Source organism: Aythya marila (genome assembly GCF_965140915.1).
Source record: "Aythya marila genome assembly, chromosome: 1".
Classification (NCBI taxonomy): Eukaryota; Metazoa; Chordata; class Aves; order Anseriformes; family Anatidae; genus Aythya; species Aythya marila.
The window spans coordinates 127,277,170-127,296,393 of record NC_139042.1 but is presented as its reverse complement, the minus strand read 5'-3'; the positions used below and the strand labels follow the sequence as shown (position 1 = coordinate 127,296,393).

Below are 19,224 nucleotides of genomic sequence, written 5' to 3'. Positions count from 1 at the left end.
TCAAGTTGACAACAGAAATAATCATGATTAATACTTCTTTTTTATGAGAGAGTGCATACTGTGGTTGATGTAATCTCTGATGTGTACACTGTTAGGGGAAGGATCATGGATTTGTTACTGTCAGTTGCCCAGGTTTGCTCAGACAGTTCTGGTGAAATACTTGTCATCACCAGGAGCAGCTATCATTAGCCAGTTTGATTCCTTGACTCTTCAGAGATCTCTACCCGTGGTAGCTCTCTGGTGGCGTCACTTTTTGGCTATGAGTATGGTATGTATTTCACCCTACAAGTCAGGTATACATAGACATTCCATGTCAACATCTCCTCTGGCACAAATTTCAGAATTACAGATTTGGTCACCACATTGACTCTTCCAAATTTCAAGTTTCATACTGGAAGTCTCCAACAAATTCTCTCCCTACACTCCCTAAAGCAGAGTTTTTTCTTATTTTGGCAATAATTCATATAGCAGGTAAAAACACTTTTTGACTTTAAAAGCAAGCAACAGAGTGGCAGTGTGTATTCCTTCTTCATTGGGCTGATGAATATTTAATAGCTAGTAATAATCTTACCTAAAACCGAAGCATGGGCAGAAAAAAAAAAGATTTGCTTTGAAGGTAAGTTCATGAGGAGAATCCCGGATTGCAAAAGATTCCGAGAGAATCATCCGGACATCCAGAGTCGTATCCCAAATAAAATATATTAGTGAGATCACTGTGTTCTTCTTAGTAACATCTTAATTCTCACAATTCTCACTTAGAAAATAATAATAATAACATCCCTCCCCTTCAAATTCCTATGGGAATATATCATATTTCTTCTCACTCACAGTGTAGCCAAATCATGGCAAGGCCAAAAGTACAGAGCTATCCATCCCTTGTACTTTAATGAGGGCAGGAGGTTTCTCCTGGCAGATCAATTTGCCTTCAGGGCATGATAGTAAATTTGGTATTTTCAGTTGCTAATTGCTGCTATGAACATTCCCTTTAAAAGTGATTCACAGCACAGTCCACATAATTGCTACCTCCTGTTCTAAAAAAGCATCAGTCATGTGGCGATTAAAAGCTTGGAAAGGCTGGGGATTGTTGTGTTTAGGCTAAACTTTTCTAGTTGATGTCTTTTCAAATTAACCACCCTTGGCCCTTCCTGAAACATGCTGGAGCCATCCCACTTTAGGAATCCCAATTTGCCTTCAGAAGTTACCCACAGAGGGGATGAACATGTTTGTGAGCTGCATAAAACCCACATTCCTCAGGACACAGGAATTCAGATGTTTCTGGATTTAAAAAGCTGTAGCCACAAGACAAAACCCTGAAGTGTGGTAGGCTCCTCTTTCAGCAGTATCACATACATTTCTCTACAGATCAGGAACAAATATATCATAATTTCAAATGTCTGCTTTTGAGAGCACTCCCTCCTGAACAACTCAGGGTTGCTCCCTATGATGTGCTGCAGGTCCACACTGAGAGCTTTACTCTGCTTCTCAGACCTCACTTCTGAATCTGTTCTGTTTTTCTCCTTCCCATTTCATCTAACAAAGTCTGCCTTTTCAAAATACAAGGGGAAAAATTAGAATTTGAAAATGCTAACAGTGCCATAACCCCTTCTAGACAAAGGTCATCATATCAAGGCTTGCAACCTTACCCTTAACATGCTGCTATAAAAAGACCAGTTAAAATCAAACTTCCCCTATCACTATTGGCTTCTGTATGACAGAAGGAAGAAAGAACTTCCTCCTGAGGAAGCAGAGGAGGGTAGTTACAAGCCCATTACAGCAGAGAACAACTTTTCAACAGCAACAAAGGAAAAAAAAGAAGTGGGAATAAGAATGTCAGAAAATCTCATCTATGCTGACTTGAACTTGACTGAATCGAACAGGTCTAGGCTACAGAAGGACATCAATGTCCAAGGTAGGTCAATCTGTCTGCACCGAGCTTTGTTTTATTCAACCTCCCTCACTTTCATTTTGAAAGAGGGTAGCACCAAAGCCCCAAAGAGGGTGATGGAAATATAGAGGGCAAAGCTGTGGAAAATTTGCAGGTGGGGTCAATTTTTAGTTTATTTTTTTAACCTGAATAAAGGGAATTTTTATAAGGTCTACTTCTCATTTTTTTGTTATAAGGTCTACTTTTCATTTGTCAAAGTGCAAATATGAAGGGGAGTTTCTTGTGTGGTATTAAGAGGTCCAATTTAAGAAATTACTCCATAGCTGAATGTTACTCGATCCTGATCCAGGTCTGTTCTTATGTAGCATACTCTGATTCTTACAGCAAACTGATCAGAGGGTTGAGTTCCTAATGTTTCCACTGTTTGAAGCAGTCTCATGCATAGTACAATGCTTCTTGATGAGCATAGCAAGCATTGTTTTGTGTTTTTTTTTTTTTGTTTTGTTTTGTTTTGTTTTTTGTTTTGTTTTGTTTTGTTTTGTTTTGTTTTGTTTTTGTTTTTTCCCTCCTGGTCTTGCCGGTGCATGCTGCTTATTTAATAAATCAAGCATAAAATATTTCATGAACAGATTTGGTTTGATTTAGTACAATGATCTTGCAAAATTCTTACCTAAATCTTATCTTAGCAGTAAGAATTATTATGTAAATTTTTGCACTGTTTTTGCTACATCTGCATAATATTACATCCTAAAATTATAGACATTTTAGACTTCATCTCCATATTTCTTCCTTCCTTCCTTCCTTCCTTTTCTTTTTTTTTTTTTTCCTCTTTCTCTGTTTGACATTACTATCTCTTGGCCAGAAATAGTAGTACCTATTTCTTGCCATCCTGCACCTGAATTTTGCATAAATTGTGATCCCTTGGCATCTATTTTAAGGTGGCTGAAGTGTCTAATGCTCCAAGAAACAGTGTTCCCATCACCTCTTTCAAAAGATTAACACACAGCTAGATTGACATACAACCACAATAGAAGACACTTGATTGAAAGTTCCATTTTACTTATAATTTAATACATGTTCTCCTGCTTACAGCTTTTACACATTTTAAATAGCATTTTTATATTTCTTTCTGGAAATCCCGTATGAACTATTTTCCTGTAAATGTTCATTTAATTTATGCACTGTATCTCCCAGTAAGTATAAATATCTTACACAAAGGAGCTTAGAAAATGTCTTCTCTATTCTTTTCCCTCTAGTTTGCTATTTTTGCTATGACAGCAGATTTCCTGGGATCAAATGCATTAATCTCAAAGGAATAAAATTAATTCTATAAGCAGAAGAATGCACTTACAATCATAGAAGATATTAATTCTGTATGGTGATATAAACAGTGGAGCTCAGTGCTGCATGTCAGGATGATTTTGAATATTTTATAAAATTGTAACATCGTAGTTGTTCTTTTCTACCTTATTTCTACACTTTCCTACCCTTCCTTCCTTCCCCACCTGCCTTCTTCCATTTATTATCTGCAGATGTTGGAGTAGTTCTCAGCTTTTCCTCACCATCTCTTTATTAAATAACCCCTTCCAATTCTGTACGAACTGTAGCTTTCAGGTCTGGTTCCTTATCGTAACCACTCTCACCACTCATGTTTGTATGTAAATTGGGTAAGACAGTCAGAGACCTTAGACCTTTTTTTCCACTTCTGTTTAGATTTAAAGCGTGTGTTCATGTTTCCTCTGTTACTGTCCACACTGAACTGATGATAAAACAGATCTTTTTTCTGCTTATAAAAAGTCCTTTATTGTTTGAATGCAATGGGCAAACATATTACTGTGTCAAAGTTAAACACTGTCACATGAATTGCATCAGTTGTTGCCATGTGTTTATAATTTCTCATAATTGCAGTTATTTTTATAACATTTAATTTGTTTCTCTTCTTTTTCTGTTCTCCATTATTTTTGCCTGCTTTCAGATTCTACATACGCAGAACTGAATGTGCAATCCCTAGACACAAGTGCTGTAGCTAGCTGTGCATCATCTGGTGAGTTTTCAGCTGTCTGCTAAACTGATATGAATTTAAACAATGTGAAGTGGGTAGTCCATTCCTTGTTTTCAAGAAATGAAGTGATATAAAACCACATGGAGACAGGAACATACACTTGACTGCTTTATGTAGCCAAAGTAAGGAGCAGCTGATGTGTTGTATTCTAAGCAACTAAACATTTGTTGGATTCACTGGCATAGGAACACAAGATTTATGGGCAGTATCAAGCAATCACATCGCCCAACCTCTATCTGCAATGGCAGTCAAAAGTGTACAACTACTGACAAGTAAGAAGAGGGTAAGCATATATACTATCTTCTTGTAATAACTTTCCCAAGCATCCAGCTACTCAAGGACTTCCTGAGGCAGACTTGTTTCTATCTGCTTACCGTTGGTGGATTTCTCTTTTATGAACTTGCCCAATCTCCCCTTGATTCCATACAAAGCCCTGATTTCTATAACATCCTTTGACAAGGAGATCCACAGTTCTTTTAGATATGCAATGATGAACCAGCTGCTTTTGTCTATCCTAAGCTGGCCTACTATTACTGTATTACTATTTCGAGGCTGTGCAGGGACAAAATTAGGAAGGCCAAAGCTCATCTGGAGCTCAATCTGGCTACTGCTGTTAAAGATAACAAAAAATGTTTTTATAAATAGATCAACACAAAAAGGAGGACTAAGGAGAATCTCCATCCTTTACTGGATGCGGGGGGAAACTTAGTTACAAGAGATGAGGAAAAGGCGGAGGTGCTTAATGCCTTCTTCTCCTCAGTCTTTAGCAGCAATACCGGTTGTTCTCTGGATACCCAGTACCCTGAGCTGGTGGAAGGGGATGGGGAGCAGGATGTGGCCCTCACTATCCACGAAGAACTGGTTGGTGACCTGGTATGGCACTTCGATGTGCACAAGTCGATGGGGCTGGATGGGATCCACCCAAGGGTACTGAGAGAACTGGCAGAGGAGCTGGCCAAGCCACTATCCATCATTTATCAGCAGTCCTGGCTATCGGGGGAGGTCCCAGTGGACTGGTGGCTAACAAACGTGACGCCCATCTACAAGATGGGCCGGAGGGCAGACCCGGGAAACTACAGGCCTGTCTGTTTGACCTCAGTACCAGGGAAGCTCATGGAGCAGATCCTCTTGAAAGTCATCACACAGCACTTACAGGGCAAGCCCAGATCAGGCCCAGTCAGCATGAGTTTATGAAAGGCAGGTCCTGCTTGACGAACCTGATCTCCTTCTATGACAAAGTGACGCGCTGGGTGGATGAGGGAAAGGCTGTGGATGTGGTCTACCTTGACTTCAGCAAGGCTTTTGACACCGTCTCCCACAGCATTCTCCTCAAGAAACTGGCTGCTCTTGGCTTGGACTGGCGCACGCTTCGTTGGGTTAGAAACTGGCTGGATAGCCGGGCCCAAAGAGTTGTGGTAAATGGAGTCAAGTCCAGTTGGAAGCCAGTCACTAGTGGCGTTCCCCAGGGCTCAGTGCTGGGGCTGGTCCTCTTTAATATCTTCATCGATGATCTGGATGAGGGCATTGAGTGCACCCTCAGTAAGTTTGCAGATGACACTAAGTTAGGTGCGTGTGTCGATCTGCTTGAGGGTAGGAAGGCTCTGCAGGAGGATCTGGATAGGCTGCACCGATGGGCTGAGGTCAACTGCATGAAGTTTAACAAGCCAAGTGCCGAGTCCTCCACCTGGGGTGCAACAACCCCAAGCAGAGCTACAGGCTGGGAGATGAGTGGTTGGAGAGCTGCCAGGCAGAGAAGGACCTGGGAGTGATGGTGGATAGTCGACTGAATATGAGCCAGCAGTGTGCTCAGGTGGCCAAGAAGGCCAACGGCATCCTGGCTTGCATAAGAAACAGTGTGACCAGCAGGGCTAGGGAGGTGATCGTCCCCCTGTACTCGGCTCTGGTGAGGCCGCACCTTGAGTACTGTGTTCAGTTTTGGGCCCCTCGCTACAAGAAGGACATCGAGGTGCTTGAGCGGGTGCAGAGAAGTGTGACAAAGCTGGTGAGGGGCCTGGAGAACAAGTCCTACGAGGAGCGGCTGAGGGAGCTGGGCTTGTTCAGCCTGGAGAAGAGGAGGCTCAGGGGCGACCTTATTGCTCTGTACAGGTACCTTAAAGGAGGCTGTAGCAAGGTAGGGGTTGGTCTATTCTCCCATGTGCCTGGTGACAGGACGAGGGGGAATGGGCTAAAGTTGCACCAGGGGAGTTTTAGGTTGGATGTTAGGAAGAACTTCTTTACCGAAAGGGTTGTTAGACATTGGAACAGGCTGCCCAGGGAAGTGGTGGAGTCACCATCCCTGGAAGTCTTTAAAAGACGTTTAGATGTAGAGCTTAGGGATATGGTTTAGTGGGGACTGTTAGCGTTAGGTCAGAGGTTGGACTTGATGATCTTGAGGTCTCTTCCAACCTAGAAATTCTGTGATTCTGTGATACATACTACAGTAAGCAGCTAAACCCAATCCAAGGTCTCCATGATATTCAGGATTTTATAGTGGGTACCATATTATAGTACCCACTAGGTTCCCTGGTACAGTCTCAGAACAAAGGAAAACACTTTACACTGAGGGTGGTCAAACAATGGAACAGGTTTCCCAGAGAGAGATTGTGGAGTCTCCATCTGTGGCGATAGTCAAAACCTGACCTCACAGTCCTGAGCAAGCTGCTCTACTTGAACCTGCTTGAGCAAGGGAGTTAAAGTAGGTGATCTGAAAAGGTCATTTCCAACTTAAATGATTCTGTTATTGTGTGATCAGCTGAAGTTCACAGATCTACTCTATTTATTTATTTATTTATTTATTTATTTGTGGGTTTGGCTCACATTAGATGTGTTACCTTCTAATTCCTGGGTGCAAAGGTAGTTTTAAGAGAGGGATTACAAAACTGCATTAGTAATGCAGTTGTCTCACACCTAGCTTGTCTCGGGATTTTTTACTGCACCCAGTTGTGTATTTGGGCCATATTAAAGAAACTCTTCACAAAAAGCTGTCCTGAAATGGGAGGTCCACCCAGTTATTATTCAGTCAACCCTGATGAAAAGGATTAATTTAGCTTCTCTGCTATAGCCTTATCTTCTGAATACTTCATGGATACCATACAATCCACTGGCCTACGAAGCTCCAAAAAGTTACTTTCTCTCATTGTATTTAAAGACAGGTTGAGTGGTAATTCTGATGGTTTTTGCTTCTCAAGTTCCTAGCTGTCTAATTATTTTTATATATGATTTTTATCTTCCCACCATTTATGATACTTTCTATTTATTTAATTTGGTGTTTACAGCTTTGTAAATTTGATGTTTACAGCTTTGTAAAGTTTACCATCTGTTTCTAATAGCCTTGTCTGCTTCCTTTTATCTGTTCCCAGATCATTCTTAGTAAGTGGCTTATATTGTCCACATGCTGCCAGGATGTTATTCTTTAATAATATATGCTCTGCCTGTATTAATTTTATTATCTTCTAGCAGTACTTTTCAACTTCCTTTTTATAAGTGCCCTCTCCTTTATGTAGTTCCCCTATTTTCTCCATTAGCACTCTATTTTCCCTTTTGTAGTCTAGTACTCTGCTGTCCCTTTTCCTTCTATGCACTTTCCCATATACATACTGGGGTGCTCTTTGGTTAACAAACCACAAGTGTCCAGAACCACCTGGGAAGTATTAGCACATTCTGTCTGCATTCAGTAGGCAGATCTAGAAGACCACAGATCTCATGTAAGTTTTGTAACATCTTCCAGATATGTACAGTTATCTGATATTTGAGGCCATCTTGGATGACACAAAGCACAGATTCTTTGGTGATTGGGTGTTTTAGTCTAGGGCTGGACATTTTAGATCTTCTCATCTTATTTCTTAGTCTTCTAGTATATAGAATCATAGAATCACTTGAGCTGGAAAAGAATTCTAAGATAATCAAGTCTAGCTGTGACTCGGGCATTCGGTTTAAATTTCACCGAAGTGCCTATGAGTATAAGGACTGATCTGCATGCTGAGCCAGAGCTCAAGGGATTCCTAAAAGGAAAAACAAACAAATAAAAGCAGCTGTCAGCTTTAAAAAAAAGTCTGCATGGAAGATCAACCACAACAAAAAGATCATAGAGTCATAGTCATAGAATGGCTCGGGTTGGAAGGGACCTTAAAGATCATCTAGTTCCGACCCCCCTGCCATGGGCAGGGATGCCAACCACTAGAGATCAGGTTGCCCAGGGCCTCGTCCATCCTGGTCTTGAACATCTCCAGGGATGGGGCATTCACGGCTTCTCTGGGCAACCTGCTCCAGTGCCTCACCACCCTCTGAATGAATAATTTCCCTGTATTCACCTAGAAAACAAAACAATAGGTACTGATCAAATTAGGTAAGTTTTACTACCCCCAGTAGTGTATTTCATCCTGTAAGGATCTCAGAGAGCTTTGCAAAAGGCAGCCGAGGGACAGTATTTCTAAAGAGAAGTGTGGATCATGGGATATAGCAGAAAATGAACTACCAAGTTTACAACTCACCCACTTTGCCCAGCAGGAACAAGTAGAAACAGAGGTAATTGACAGTGGGGTACAGCCATATCTGCCTGGCCACACGCCCGTTCCAATAGCTCCCATAATAGTAATTGACCAATTTATCCACTTCTGGCATCCAAAACTGCTTCTGCATCTTCAGTTTGGCCTCTTTGAATTTACCTGGGTCCATTTCACTCCGGGGTTGCTGATTCTTTTTCAAAGACTGTTTTAAAAGCAGTTTAGTTTAATACTGTATTAAATATGACAGCTTTTTAATACTTTACTAATTCAACTAATAATGAATATGCACACGTGAAAATGAGGTTATCAGACAAAACAGACCGAGTATTGACTGCAGTTAGGGTGAAGACTTGGTTGGTCTCCTCCTTTACATAATGCTATTTACTTTAAAGGTCTAGGAATGATATAAGGAATAACCTACATTTGTTCTACAGTTCCCAGTGGTCAAACGGACATCACAAACTTCAAAGACAGCAGAAGTGGTGAGTAAAATACTCTAGCAGATACATGAAGGTCGAAGTGACGGAAAGCTCTCCTTTACCCTTTAATTCAGTGTCTGCTGAGTTCACACAGCTTCCAAACATATCATTTGACCCTCTTGAAGCTGCCTGTGCTCTGCAGTACCCACTGAGTTGGTAGAGTAATGACTGATGCAAGGATCTCCTTGAAGTGAATCCAAAAGCAAAAATACATAAAAAACTGTCAAAACATAAAGATGAGACACTTCAACACTTCTGAAAAAAGATGATATGGCAGGACCTTTGTTGGTAGGCTGATTGGGTTTTCCTTCACTAATATTTTGAGAGGGCAGGTAAGGATGCCAAAGAGCACTGAACTCTAGCATCAGGTACAGCAGAATTTAACATAGTATTCTAGGCAGTATCAGAAGGGTTCAGTTGAATACCTATGATAGGAAAGAAAAAAAAAAAAAAAACAAAAACAACAGGTGTGCACAAGAAGAACAAACATCAGAGGGAAAAACTTTGACTAACTTGAAAGGGCTGTCTCAATATGAGCCTGGAAAGGACATCTTTGAATGACGATGAAAGGTCCTACCACTGCTGTTTTCCTAATCCTTATTTTTTCTCTCTGTAGGTAAAAACTGTTGTTCCAGAACACATATTGGAATATTGATTGCTGTGATAATCCTCCTACTGATCATAGGGGTGGGGCTGACACTCCTGTGTAAGTTCAGCTAAAAATGTAATAACTGCAATTTTTTTGTGGCTCACCCAAAGAGTAACATCTAAATCATGATGAGTAAAACCACGAGAAGCAGAAGGCTAGTTTGATGGTTTGGGACAGTAATTGTTGACAAACCATGGTCATAAGAGAAGTCTGTAAAGGAGTTGAATGGTTTTCCATTCTATGTTTCCAAAAGAAAAATTCCAAAAGAAAAAAAATCTGAAGCACAATCATCAGAACATACAATTTTAAACAGTAAATCAAATCAAATCAAATTAAACAAATAAATCAAAAAATACAAATTAAAAACAAATCAAATAAATACAAATTAATCTAATAAATAAAATAAATACAAAAAATGTTGAAAAAACAGAAAGTAAAAATGAAATAATAATGATATTATGGTGGTTACCCATGAGAATATTTCAGAGATAATCTTGTATAACATCACTAGGATGTCTATAACACCAGAAATCTTTAACTGAATATGAATGAAAGTACATTTGAAAGAGGTTCCTGAGTTTTAGGGAATTTAAAGGAATTGTTTTGCACTTTACATAATCTAAATGCCACCCCACTTCTTTTCTCTCATCTTATTTTTGAGTTTACTGCTGGAAAATGAAGTTCTTTCTTTTAATATTTTGTTCCTTTTACTGTTTGTCTCAAATGTGAAACCTGCATATCATGCTGAACCATGAACAGTGTGAACTATGCTGTTCTGCTACAAGTTTGTCAGAACTCTCTTGAATCCAATCTTTTTTCTCATTTTATTATTTTATTTTATTTTATTTTATTTTATTTTATTTTATTTTATTTTATTTTATTTTATTTTATTTTATTTTATTTTATTTTATTTTATTTTATTTTTGTTTGGCTGTTTTCAATGAATTTATTGATTCTGGTTTCAAGTATAATAATTCTACCACTATAATATTTAGTCTATAGTTTCTTTACCGTGGTTATTAATACATTTTTTGTCCAACTCCAAATAACCTCAAAAATGCCTTTTCAAACTTTGTTAACAACACGTTCTTGTTGTTCTTTGCATCCCTCACCAAGTTTAGTTCTGTCAGCCTTGACTTTCCTGATCCCATCCCTGCACATCCAGACAGCATTTCTGTGCTCTTCCCAGGGTACGTGGCCCTGTTTCCACTGTCTATGCACTTTCTTTTTTTGCCTAAGTTTGGCCAGCAGGTTCTTGTTCAACCATGTTGTTTTCCTACTTGCTTGATATATTGCATATGGAAATAGAGAGCTCTTGCTCTCTAAGGAAAATATCCTAAAATAGTTGCCAGCTCTGATCAGATCCCCTGTCCCTAAGGACCATGTCCTATGGGATCTCAGCCACTAATTCTGTGAAAATAAGGTTATTTGAGCTTGGGCATCTGCTTTAAAACCTACAGTGAAGACTGTTGTCTCATTGTGGTCTCAGGGTGCAACACTCTTCGGAAATCTGCTCCACAGTATAGTACTACCATTTTTTTTCAGTGGAGGAGGAAATAGTGGAGGAGTAGATATTCTTTGTGGAATGATAGTGAGGATCAAAAAGGCCTAGAAGAGCTTTGACACTCTGTGGCAAAATGGTCAGCTATTTAAAACAGAAATTATTGTCATCTTATTTCCAGACCATCCAACCACAAGAAGCCCACAGGACAGAGAAACATTCTCCATAATCTATGATAAGGCACAAGGTAGGTAATCATCCATGGTTCAAAAGGCAGTTTCCAGGTACCTGTTGGATTGCTTTTCAGGAGGGGTTCTTGGTTCTGTTCAGAGGAAAAATAATAAAAATAATAAAATAATAAAAGTACTAATCTGACCAAAAAAAAAAAAAAGTAACTAATAACTCAGAGAATATGCTCTCAAGTCCAAACAGCAATATTTTCATCTTTGAAAGTATGCTTGCTCAACACTACATTATTGTTTCAGGGGGAGGAAGAACTGATTTACTCCCTTCATGCTAGTGCAGAGGAGCCTGTTGTCTAGATGAATGGACATTAATACAATGGTCCTTTTGGTATCACAGCATAGTAGTGAGCATGCTGGATCAATGTGTATGTATTGATTTCAAATACCACTTCGTTCTTAGCCTTTTAATTAAGTGCAATTTCTTTTTGATGTTTAAGGGCTGCTGAGTAACCAACAAAACTCTATTACACAGTCTCTGTCTCATTGAATTTTATCAACCTTTCCAAGTCTCATTCTCTGTCCTTCTGCTCCTAGCAACAGGGAGAAATATTCTTTCTTTCAGTAGCATCACTTTTGTCATATATTGAAACAGGCAAATAAGAGGTTTGAAAACCAAAAGCTGCTTTTTGCCTCAACCTTTTTTCTTTACTTCCTGAGGACAGTTTTAAAAGACTGGATAATGTTGTCCATGATCCTACTTCTCTGCCTCATGCATAGAGACTAATGAGCTTGTACTAGCTACAGAGATTGGCAGGGATCCCTGGAGGGAAAATTATGAACAGAACCACAAGGGTACTTTTCTGGCTGTAATTTCCTTTTTTTTTTTTTAATGGGATCATTTTATTTGTTTGAACATGGAATTTATTTTCCACGTTTTTCCCTCCTATAGATTGCCCCCAACATTGGAAAAGAAATGGGGAAAAATGCTACTTCTTTTCTCGAACTACGGAAGGAAAAAACTGGACAGCTTTCCATGATGAATGTACTGGCATGCACTCAGAACTGGTGACCATTGACAACAAGAAAGAACTGGTGAGATCTAAATCCATGGATCTGAAACCCTGCTTCTAGGGTTGTTTGACCTGTATGCCAAAGATCCCGTGGGCTACTGGTGTCTTCTTATGTTAAATGTCTCTGGGGACCTATAAACACATACTCCAAGCACCTCTGTAAGGTAGAAAAAGCCATCACAGAAAGATGTATTTTGGCATCTTACCCTCTTAAAGTCTTGCATCTAGAAGCTTCTCTCCTCAAACATGTTCCCATGGGAAGGAACAAATTCTCTTCCTACATGATGTATGCCTTAAAGGGATTTAGCACACAAACCAAGACCAAATGAGTCAAACAGACATTTTTGGTCAGAGAAAAACTTTGAGAAAAAACGAAGACGCCTTCCCATCACAGTCAGAACAGAAAAATGTCTCCAGGTATTAAGTCACAGCTTTAATAGTATCAGGAGTTTATTATTTTATTTAGTCTGTTCCTAAGAAGCCTCAGGAAGAGGGATGAGATTAAATAAGAATGAAATAATTCAGCCTCTGAAGCTGCAGAAAGAGAAAGTGTAGCTAGATCCATACCGTTCTTTCTATGTTGGCTATTTAGTACTAAAATTTCTGTGCATTTCTGGTGAAGAAAATGTAATTTGGAAGTATTAGCATTGTGTTTTTTTTCCTTTCTAGGATTACCTTATTTCACAATCAATGAGTGATTACTACTTACTTGGTCTCCGGTACAATGAAAGCAAGAAGAAGTGGGAGTGGATTAACGGCAAAGAACACAGCACAGACATGTAAGCTTATTCCAGCAAATCACTGTGATGAATGTCTAGAAACTGTCACAAATGCTCCAGGGCCCACACAGTGTGCAAGCAGAAGTGGGGTTTTGAAGCATACTGATTCCTTGAGATTCTGGTGCTACAGTACATCCTAATGACAATTCAAAGGGAGCCAATGGCTGAATCAGTCATGTCAGATCAGGATGGCAATACAGGGCACAGCTATAGTTCTGCTGGCAAAGGAGGTATCTGACTAAATGGAGTTCAGTGAAGGGAGGAAGGATACACCAGGCAGATATAAAAGGGACTGTGATCTTAGCATCACTGAATGGAGCACACTGAAGAAGAGAAAGGTGTCTTCATGGGAAAGCATAGTCCATATACTTCTATTGAGGATGGGTGAAAAAAAAAAATAAGGAGCTGGGAGGGAGACTCTCCAATGAGGCAGTCTCCATTACAATTGACAAAGACATAGGCTGCAAGGCAAGGTGACACACTGTCTTTCATGTAAATGATACTATTCACTGCTATTGCATCTAACTGAGTCAGGAATGAAACTAAATCTGACTTTCTCTCCCTGTTCAGATTTAATATAACAGGACCTCGTGACTACTTGTGCACTGTTGTTGGCTTTGGCAAAGTGTCAACTGCACCTTGCTGTGGAACCTCAACAACAAAAAATATGTGTGAAAAAGGTGCAAGTATTTCAGAAAAGGCAGAAGAGGAGCAACAAACAACAGATTCAAGTAGGAACCTCACTCCCAGCTTTGTGTAGGAACAGCAGATGGAATTTGTCTCATTTTATCTGCTTAAATATCTTATCAAAGGAATCTCTCATCCTTCTGTCTAGACACCTTGCCAAGCTTAGCACATTCTTTGCTAAAACAGGTATCAAAGACTGGATGGATGAGCCTCTGGAAGAGCCTTAATTTTTACACATTAGGAACCTGGATGACTTGTTAACATCAGATGCCTGACTTTTAGGGAACTACTGTTTGGTGATGAGTCCTGCCTTGGTGAGAGGTGTGATAACATACAGATCCTGTTTCTCATAGACACATGCATATACACTTATACATCCACAGTCCTCCTTGTCCATAAGGAGGCGCTTTGAAGCATTGCCATGCACTAGCATTCCCTGCAGCTGCAAGTGAAGCTTAAGACGTATTTATATTTTGGATCCTGTAGACAAGTGCACAGTTTACTCAGGAAAATGGAGAAATATATACATGAAGGTTTTTCTGGCACTGACATGTCAGAGTCAATACAAGAAAGAGGAGGAACTAGTGGAGCAGAGACATGACCAGCAAATGGTGAATGCTACCAGAGATCTTCCAATGTCTTTCATTTGTTCTTGGGACTCTGGTGCTTTTGTGACTCTAAGGATTGTCATTTTTACCATCTCCTTTGAGGCAGAAATGCTCCTACTTCAAATTGTGTCAAAGTCAATTCATGGCTCTCTCCAGCATCTGCAGGATGAAGAAAGATAGAAAGATTTATGAATTCTTTGATGAAGTACAGTGATGGCATGCTTACTCATTGGAAGAAGGAGAAAAAAAGGGGGGGGGAAAGGGAAGAAAAGAAAGATAAAGGGCTTTTCTTAATCAACAATTGCTATTCAAAATGTTGTGGCCAAGGCTAATGAACATAGAATCATGCAGGAAACTTTCTCTCATTCTTACTTGAATGCACATTCCAAAGTCTCTTCTTAGTGGCCTTATTCATCAAGTCTCCTTTGAAGCATATTTTTAGTTCCTTCACTAACCTTTAATCACCAAAGAACAAAGTAAGAACATAAATGTAGCACAATAATCTCAATGGCCGAAACCAGAGTCTAAACTGTTATTTCAGAGGAAGATGGGGCAGTTTGTTTGTACTCAGTTTACTGAAGGGGGTGGGAGATAGCTCTGCATTGTACTACATAGAAGTCTGGAAGAGAGCTGCCTTTTAATTTTCATATTCTAGCTGCTGTCCTTTAATTGGGTGGGCTCTGATGAAGGGGGTAGGAGATATATCACTTCCCTAAGAGCCACTGGACCTAAAGTAAGTTTGGAGGCTTCAGAAAGTGGCAGAACTAAGCAGCTACATATCAGAGGTGAAAGAAACGAGGAAGTGGCCCTAAGGGCACTGTGGGACTACATGAAGTCCTTCAAATCCAGAAAGTCACGGGAGTAAGAAGAGAACACTGTTTATAAAGAAATATCTAACAAGTGAGGAAGTTTGATTTAAACTGATTTATTTACTCAGCCTTAGTGCTTCCTTTGCTCACAAGTCTATCTTTCTCCGGATTTGTTATCTTACATTTTAAATAAACCTGAAGTTTACAGTTTGAGAGACTTTGATTAGCTTTTGGCATGTCCACCACAAGGAAAAGGTGAAGTAACTCACACCAACTCAGCCTTGGTCATGGTCTCATCCTGATGCCAAGGGCAGGGGAATCCCACACCAATCCAAACCTAACCTCTCAGAACTTCAGTGGTTGGTGACTGCAGACAACTACAAGGTTGGTTTTAATTCTTTCTGTGGTTGGGCAATGGGTCAACTGTCATTTGGCTAGGTCAGGCTCTGGGCTGCTTCACTCAATGACCATTATCAAGAAGAACCTGGGACTGAGAACTTAGTAGATGAGGAAAAGGCAGGGGATGTTTTTGATATAGATTTTAGTAAAGCATTTGACACTGTGTCCCACAGTATTCTCCTGGAGACTCTGTCTGCTCATGGCTTGGACAGGTGTACAGTTCACTGGGTGAAGAACTGTCTGAGTAACTGGACTCAGAGAGTCTTAGTGAACGGGGTTCAATCCAGCTGGCATCCAGTCACCAGTGACATTCCCCAGGGCTTGGCCTTAGGGATGTAAGGAATGTTCCAGCAATTCGTGTCAATAGAGGGCTTGAAGGGTAAACCTTGAGTCTCTGATATCTGGAGGGTTTCAGAATAACTGCTAACTATTGTGACTATTGCATGGGACACTACACAAGTCTCTGATATCTGGCCAAGAGATTAAGGAGAAGGGGAAAGCTGAAGGATGACTAAAAGACAAAGCTTGCATGGGACGCTGCACAAGTCTCTGATATCTGGCCAAGATGGACAAAGGAGAAGGACACGGACAAAGACTGGGAGGAAGACTACGAGCCTTCAGCACAAGAGACCCCCAGAGGTACCACCGGAGACTGATACGCATGCACCAGTGGGAGGGCTCAGATTCCGGGAACTAATTATAATAAACCTGCCTTTTCTAGAAGTAGTAATGAGTATGTATTAGCCTAGGAGCATAAAAACAGGCCGCCTGATGTAACGTGTGTGTGTATAGGAGGAGCCCAGACTCCCTGCACACCCAGCACTGTTTACTTCCCTTTTATTGACCCCATAAATAAATCTTATAAAGCTAAATTGACTCAGAATTTATAACAGGGACAGTTTTGTATATGATTTTTATCAGTGATCCGTGTGAGGGGTTTGAGTGCACCCTCAGTAAGTTTGCAGACAATACCAAATTTGGCAGGAGTGTTGATCTGTTTGAGGGCAGGAAGACTCTGCAGAGGGATCTGGATAGGCTAGATCAATGGGCTGTGTCCAACTGAATGGCATTCAACAAGGCTAAGTGCCAGGTCTTGAACTTGGGTCATAACAACCCCATACAGCAGTGTAGGCTTTGGGAAGAGTGGCTGGAAAGTTGCCCAACCTGGGGGTGCTGGTCTGAACATGAACAAGCAGAGTGCTCAGGTGGCCAAGAAGGCATATGGTATCTTGACCTGCATCATAGTGTGGCCAGCAGGACTAGATTAGTATTTGTCCCCTTATGCACAGCATTAGTGAGACTGCACCTCAGATATGGTGTTCAGTTTTGGACCCCTCACAACAAGAGGCATATGGAGTTTCTAGAGCGTGTGCAAAAGAGAGCGATGAAGCTGGTGAAAGCACTGGAAAACAAGAGCTTTGAGGAGTGGCTGAGGAAACTGGGGTTGTTTAGTCTGGAGAAAAGGAGAGATCCCATGACTCTTTACAATTGCCTGAAAGGAGATTGTAGCAAGGTGGGTGTTGGCCTCTTTTCTCAGGTGACAAGTGATAGAACCTGAGGAAACGGCCTCAAGTGCATAAGGGGAAGTTTAGATTGGACATCAGAAAGAATTTCTTGATTCTATGACTCAAGAGGTATTCTTCAGCGTTTGTCCTATATTCATAGACCTATATCCAAGTGTGCTTCAAGAAAAATCTCTTCAGCTATATTGGCTCTGATGAAGGGCAAAGTGAACCCAAGGTAGTCACAATGCAAAAAGTGACCCTTTTGAAAAGGAAAGCATGCTCTTGAGTAAAAGCACTACACTCATGACTTAGCCAAAACTATGAGGAGGGAGATGACAGTCAAAGCACAAAACCAAAGCATATCACATTCTGGACAGTAGCTATGTAGACATGAAAAGCAGTACAATTCAGAGAAAGGACAAAGATGTCTTTCTGAAGTCCTGAAGTCTTCTTGAAGCTGAAGTCTACCACAAAGACGCATCCTAGGCATCTCCTTTGTCAGAAGGCCCTGCAGCCCTGTTTGTAGCATCCTATTCACAGCTGAGCCAACAAAAGACAGTATTTTTTTGGTTTAGGATAGCTTTCACACAAATGCACAGCAGCTTTAAAGTTAAAATACTCTTTTCTTGCACCAAATTGTCCTATTCTTGCAACAGTAATATTCCCTACAGTCTGTGCTAAGACCATACACTATTTACATTGCAGTCACATATTGTTATAATATTCCACAAACTGAAAGAAATTAAATCAGGAAATGCTAGATTTCCCAACCACCATGTCTTGGGGGAGAAAGAGACAAGAACATCTTTACCTAAGAGACTATCTGGCAAGTCTAAACTACAAGAGATGCACAGCAAAGTGGTCTTTGGTCGATTAACTGGGTTATTCTGCTCATTTACTGAATGGGGCAATATTCCTCTGACCTCACTTCTCTGGCTGGTATGAGTTGTCTCTTCCACTTTTGTCTGTGATGCCACTGACATAAAAGCATGATTTCTGTGCCATTCCCCCCCCCATGCATGGTTTGATTTTAGATAACCTGAATGATCCCTTCATGAAAGAATCAACAAACATAAATGGCTGAGTGCATGTTGAAGAGAAAATATGTGTGTATATATGCATATGTGTAGACGCATATATACACATTAACCCTCTGAAAAGTTTCCTTGTTATTATGAGGTCTGGGACAAAACATGAAGATCAAACAACCAGAAAAATAATACATGTTTAAATATATATATATATTATTTTTTTTTTCAACTGTGCAGGAATCCTCTGAGATAATACAGTACATTTAGAGAACAGTGGAGATGGACTAAGTGTAGTTTTAAAGAAAAATATGGAGTTTTCTGGGAAAAAAATAAATAGTAGTTTTTCTACACTAGACCTCAATACACCCTATTCTTCTTTTGATAAATAAAATACAAACAGTTTTTTGTAAGGGAGATGAATTCAGAAGACTGGTGAGCAGAAAGGAGTGTGTTGACCAATTCAACCTGCTGCTTAGCAACTACCAAACTTTAGATAACTTTAACATTAAAAAGGACTTTGCATCCCTGGGAAGGATGTTGAAGGGATCAGGGGTGCAAGTAGTGTTCTCATCTGTCCTCCCGATGGGTGACTGGGACCCAGAAAGATGGAGAATGGAACAGGTAAATGACTGGCTGAGGGGGTGGAGACTAGACTAAGGCTTTGGGTATTTTGATCTTGGGCAGGCCTTTGAGAAGCTGGGTATGTGGGCTGCTGATGAACTCCAACTCAGCAAGTGGGGCACAAGTGTACTGGGGAGCAAGCTCTGTGACTTATTACCAGGGCTTTAAACTAGGTTTGACAGGGGAAGGGAGGGGAGTTAGATGTGACAGAGAAGGGCTGGGGGAAGTTGTCACTGCTGTTACTGTTGAAGATAGTAGGGAAAAACCTCTGAGTTGTCCCATAGGATTGTCCAAGGGCTCCTCAGAGAAGGTATTGCTCCCAATACCCCGTCTGGAATCTTCTTGTGTTCCTCTAGGGGTAACTACACCTGCTGCTTCCCTGAAGTGCTTGTATACCAATGCACAAAGCATGGGAAATAAACAGGGGGAGCTCAAGATCTGTGTATGGT

The 19,224-nt window shown here is 40.4% G+C and overlaps 1 protein-coding gene across 1 annotated transcript; it reads left to right on the top strand.

The window, feature by feature from the left end:
* The first annotated feature begins 1,780 nt into the window (after positions 1-1,780).
* LOC309874997 (killer cell lectin-like receptor subfamily B member 1F) lies at positions 1,781-16,423 on the top strand. Its single transcript, XM_082753896.1, has 8 exons — positions 1,781-1,909; positions 3,861-3,929; positions 8,887-8,934; positions 9,548-9,637; positions 11,263-11,328; positions 12,216-12,358; positions 13,006-13,115; positions 13,686-16,423. The coding sequence occupies exons 1-8, from the start codon at positions 1,828-1,830 to the stop codon at positions 13,873-13,875; spliced, it is 798 nt and encodes a 265-aa protein (XP_082610022.1). The 5' UTR covers positions 1,781-1,827; the 3' UTR covers positions 13,876-16,423.
* Positions 16,424-19,224: the final 2,801 nt, after the last annotated feature.

Bases quoted from the DNA above. Each gene is read 5' to 3' on its own strand.
- LOC309874997 (XM_082753896.1), top strand. From the start codon at position 1,828: ATGTCAGAAAATCTCATCTATGCTGACTTGAACTTGACTGAATCGAAC. The intron at 1,910-3,860 runs GTAGGTCAATCT...GCCTGCTTTCAG, and splicing joins GAAGGACATCAATGTCCAAG to ATTCTACATACGCAGAACTG. The intron at 9,638-11,262 runs GTAAGTTCAGCT...TCTTATTTCCAG, and splicing joins GGTGGGGCTGACACTCCTGT to ACCATCCAACCACAAGAAGC.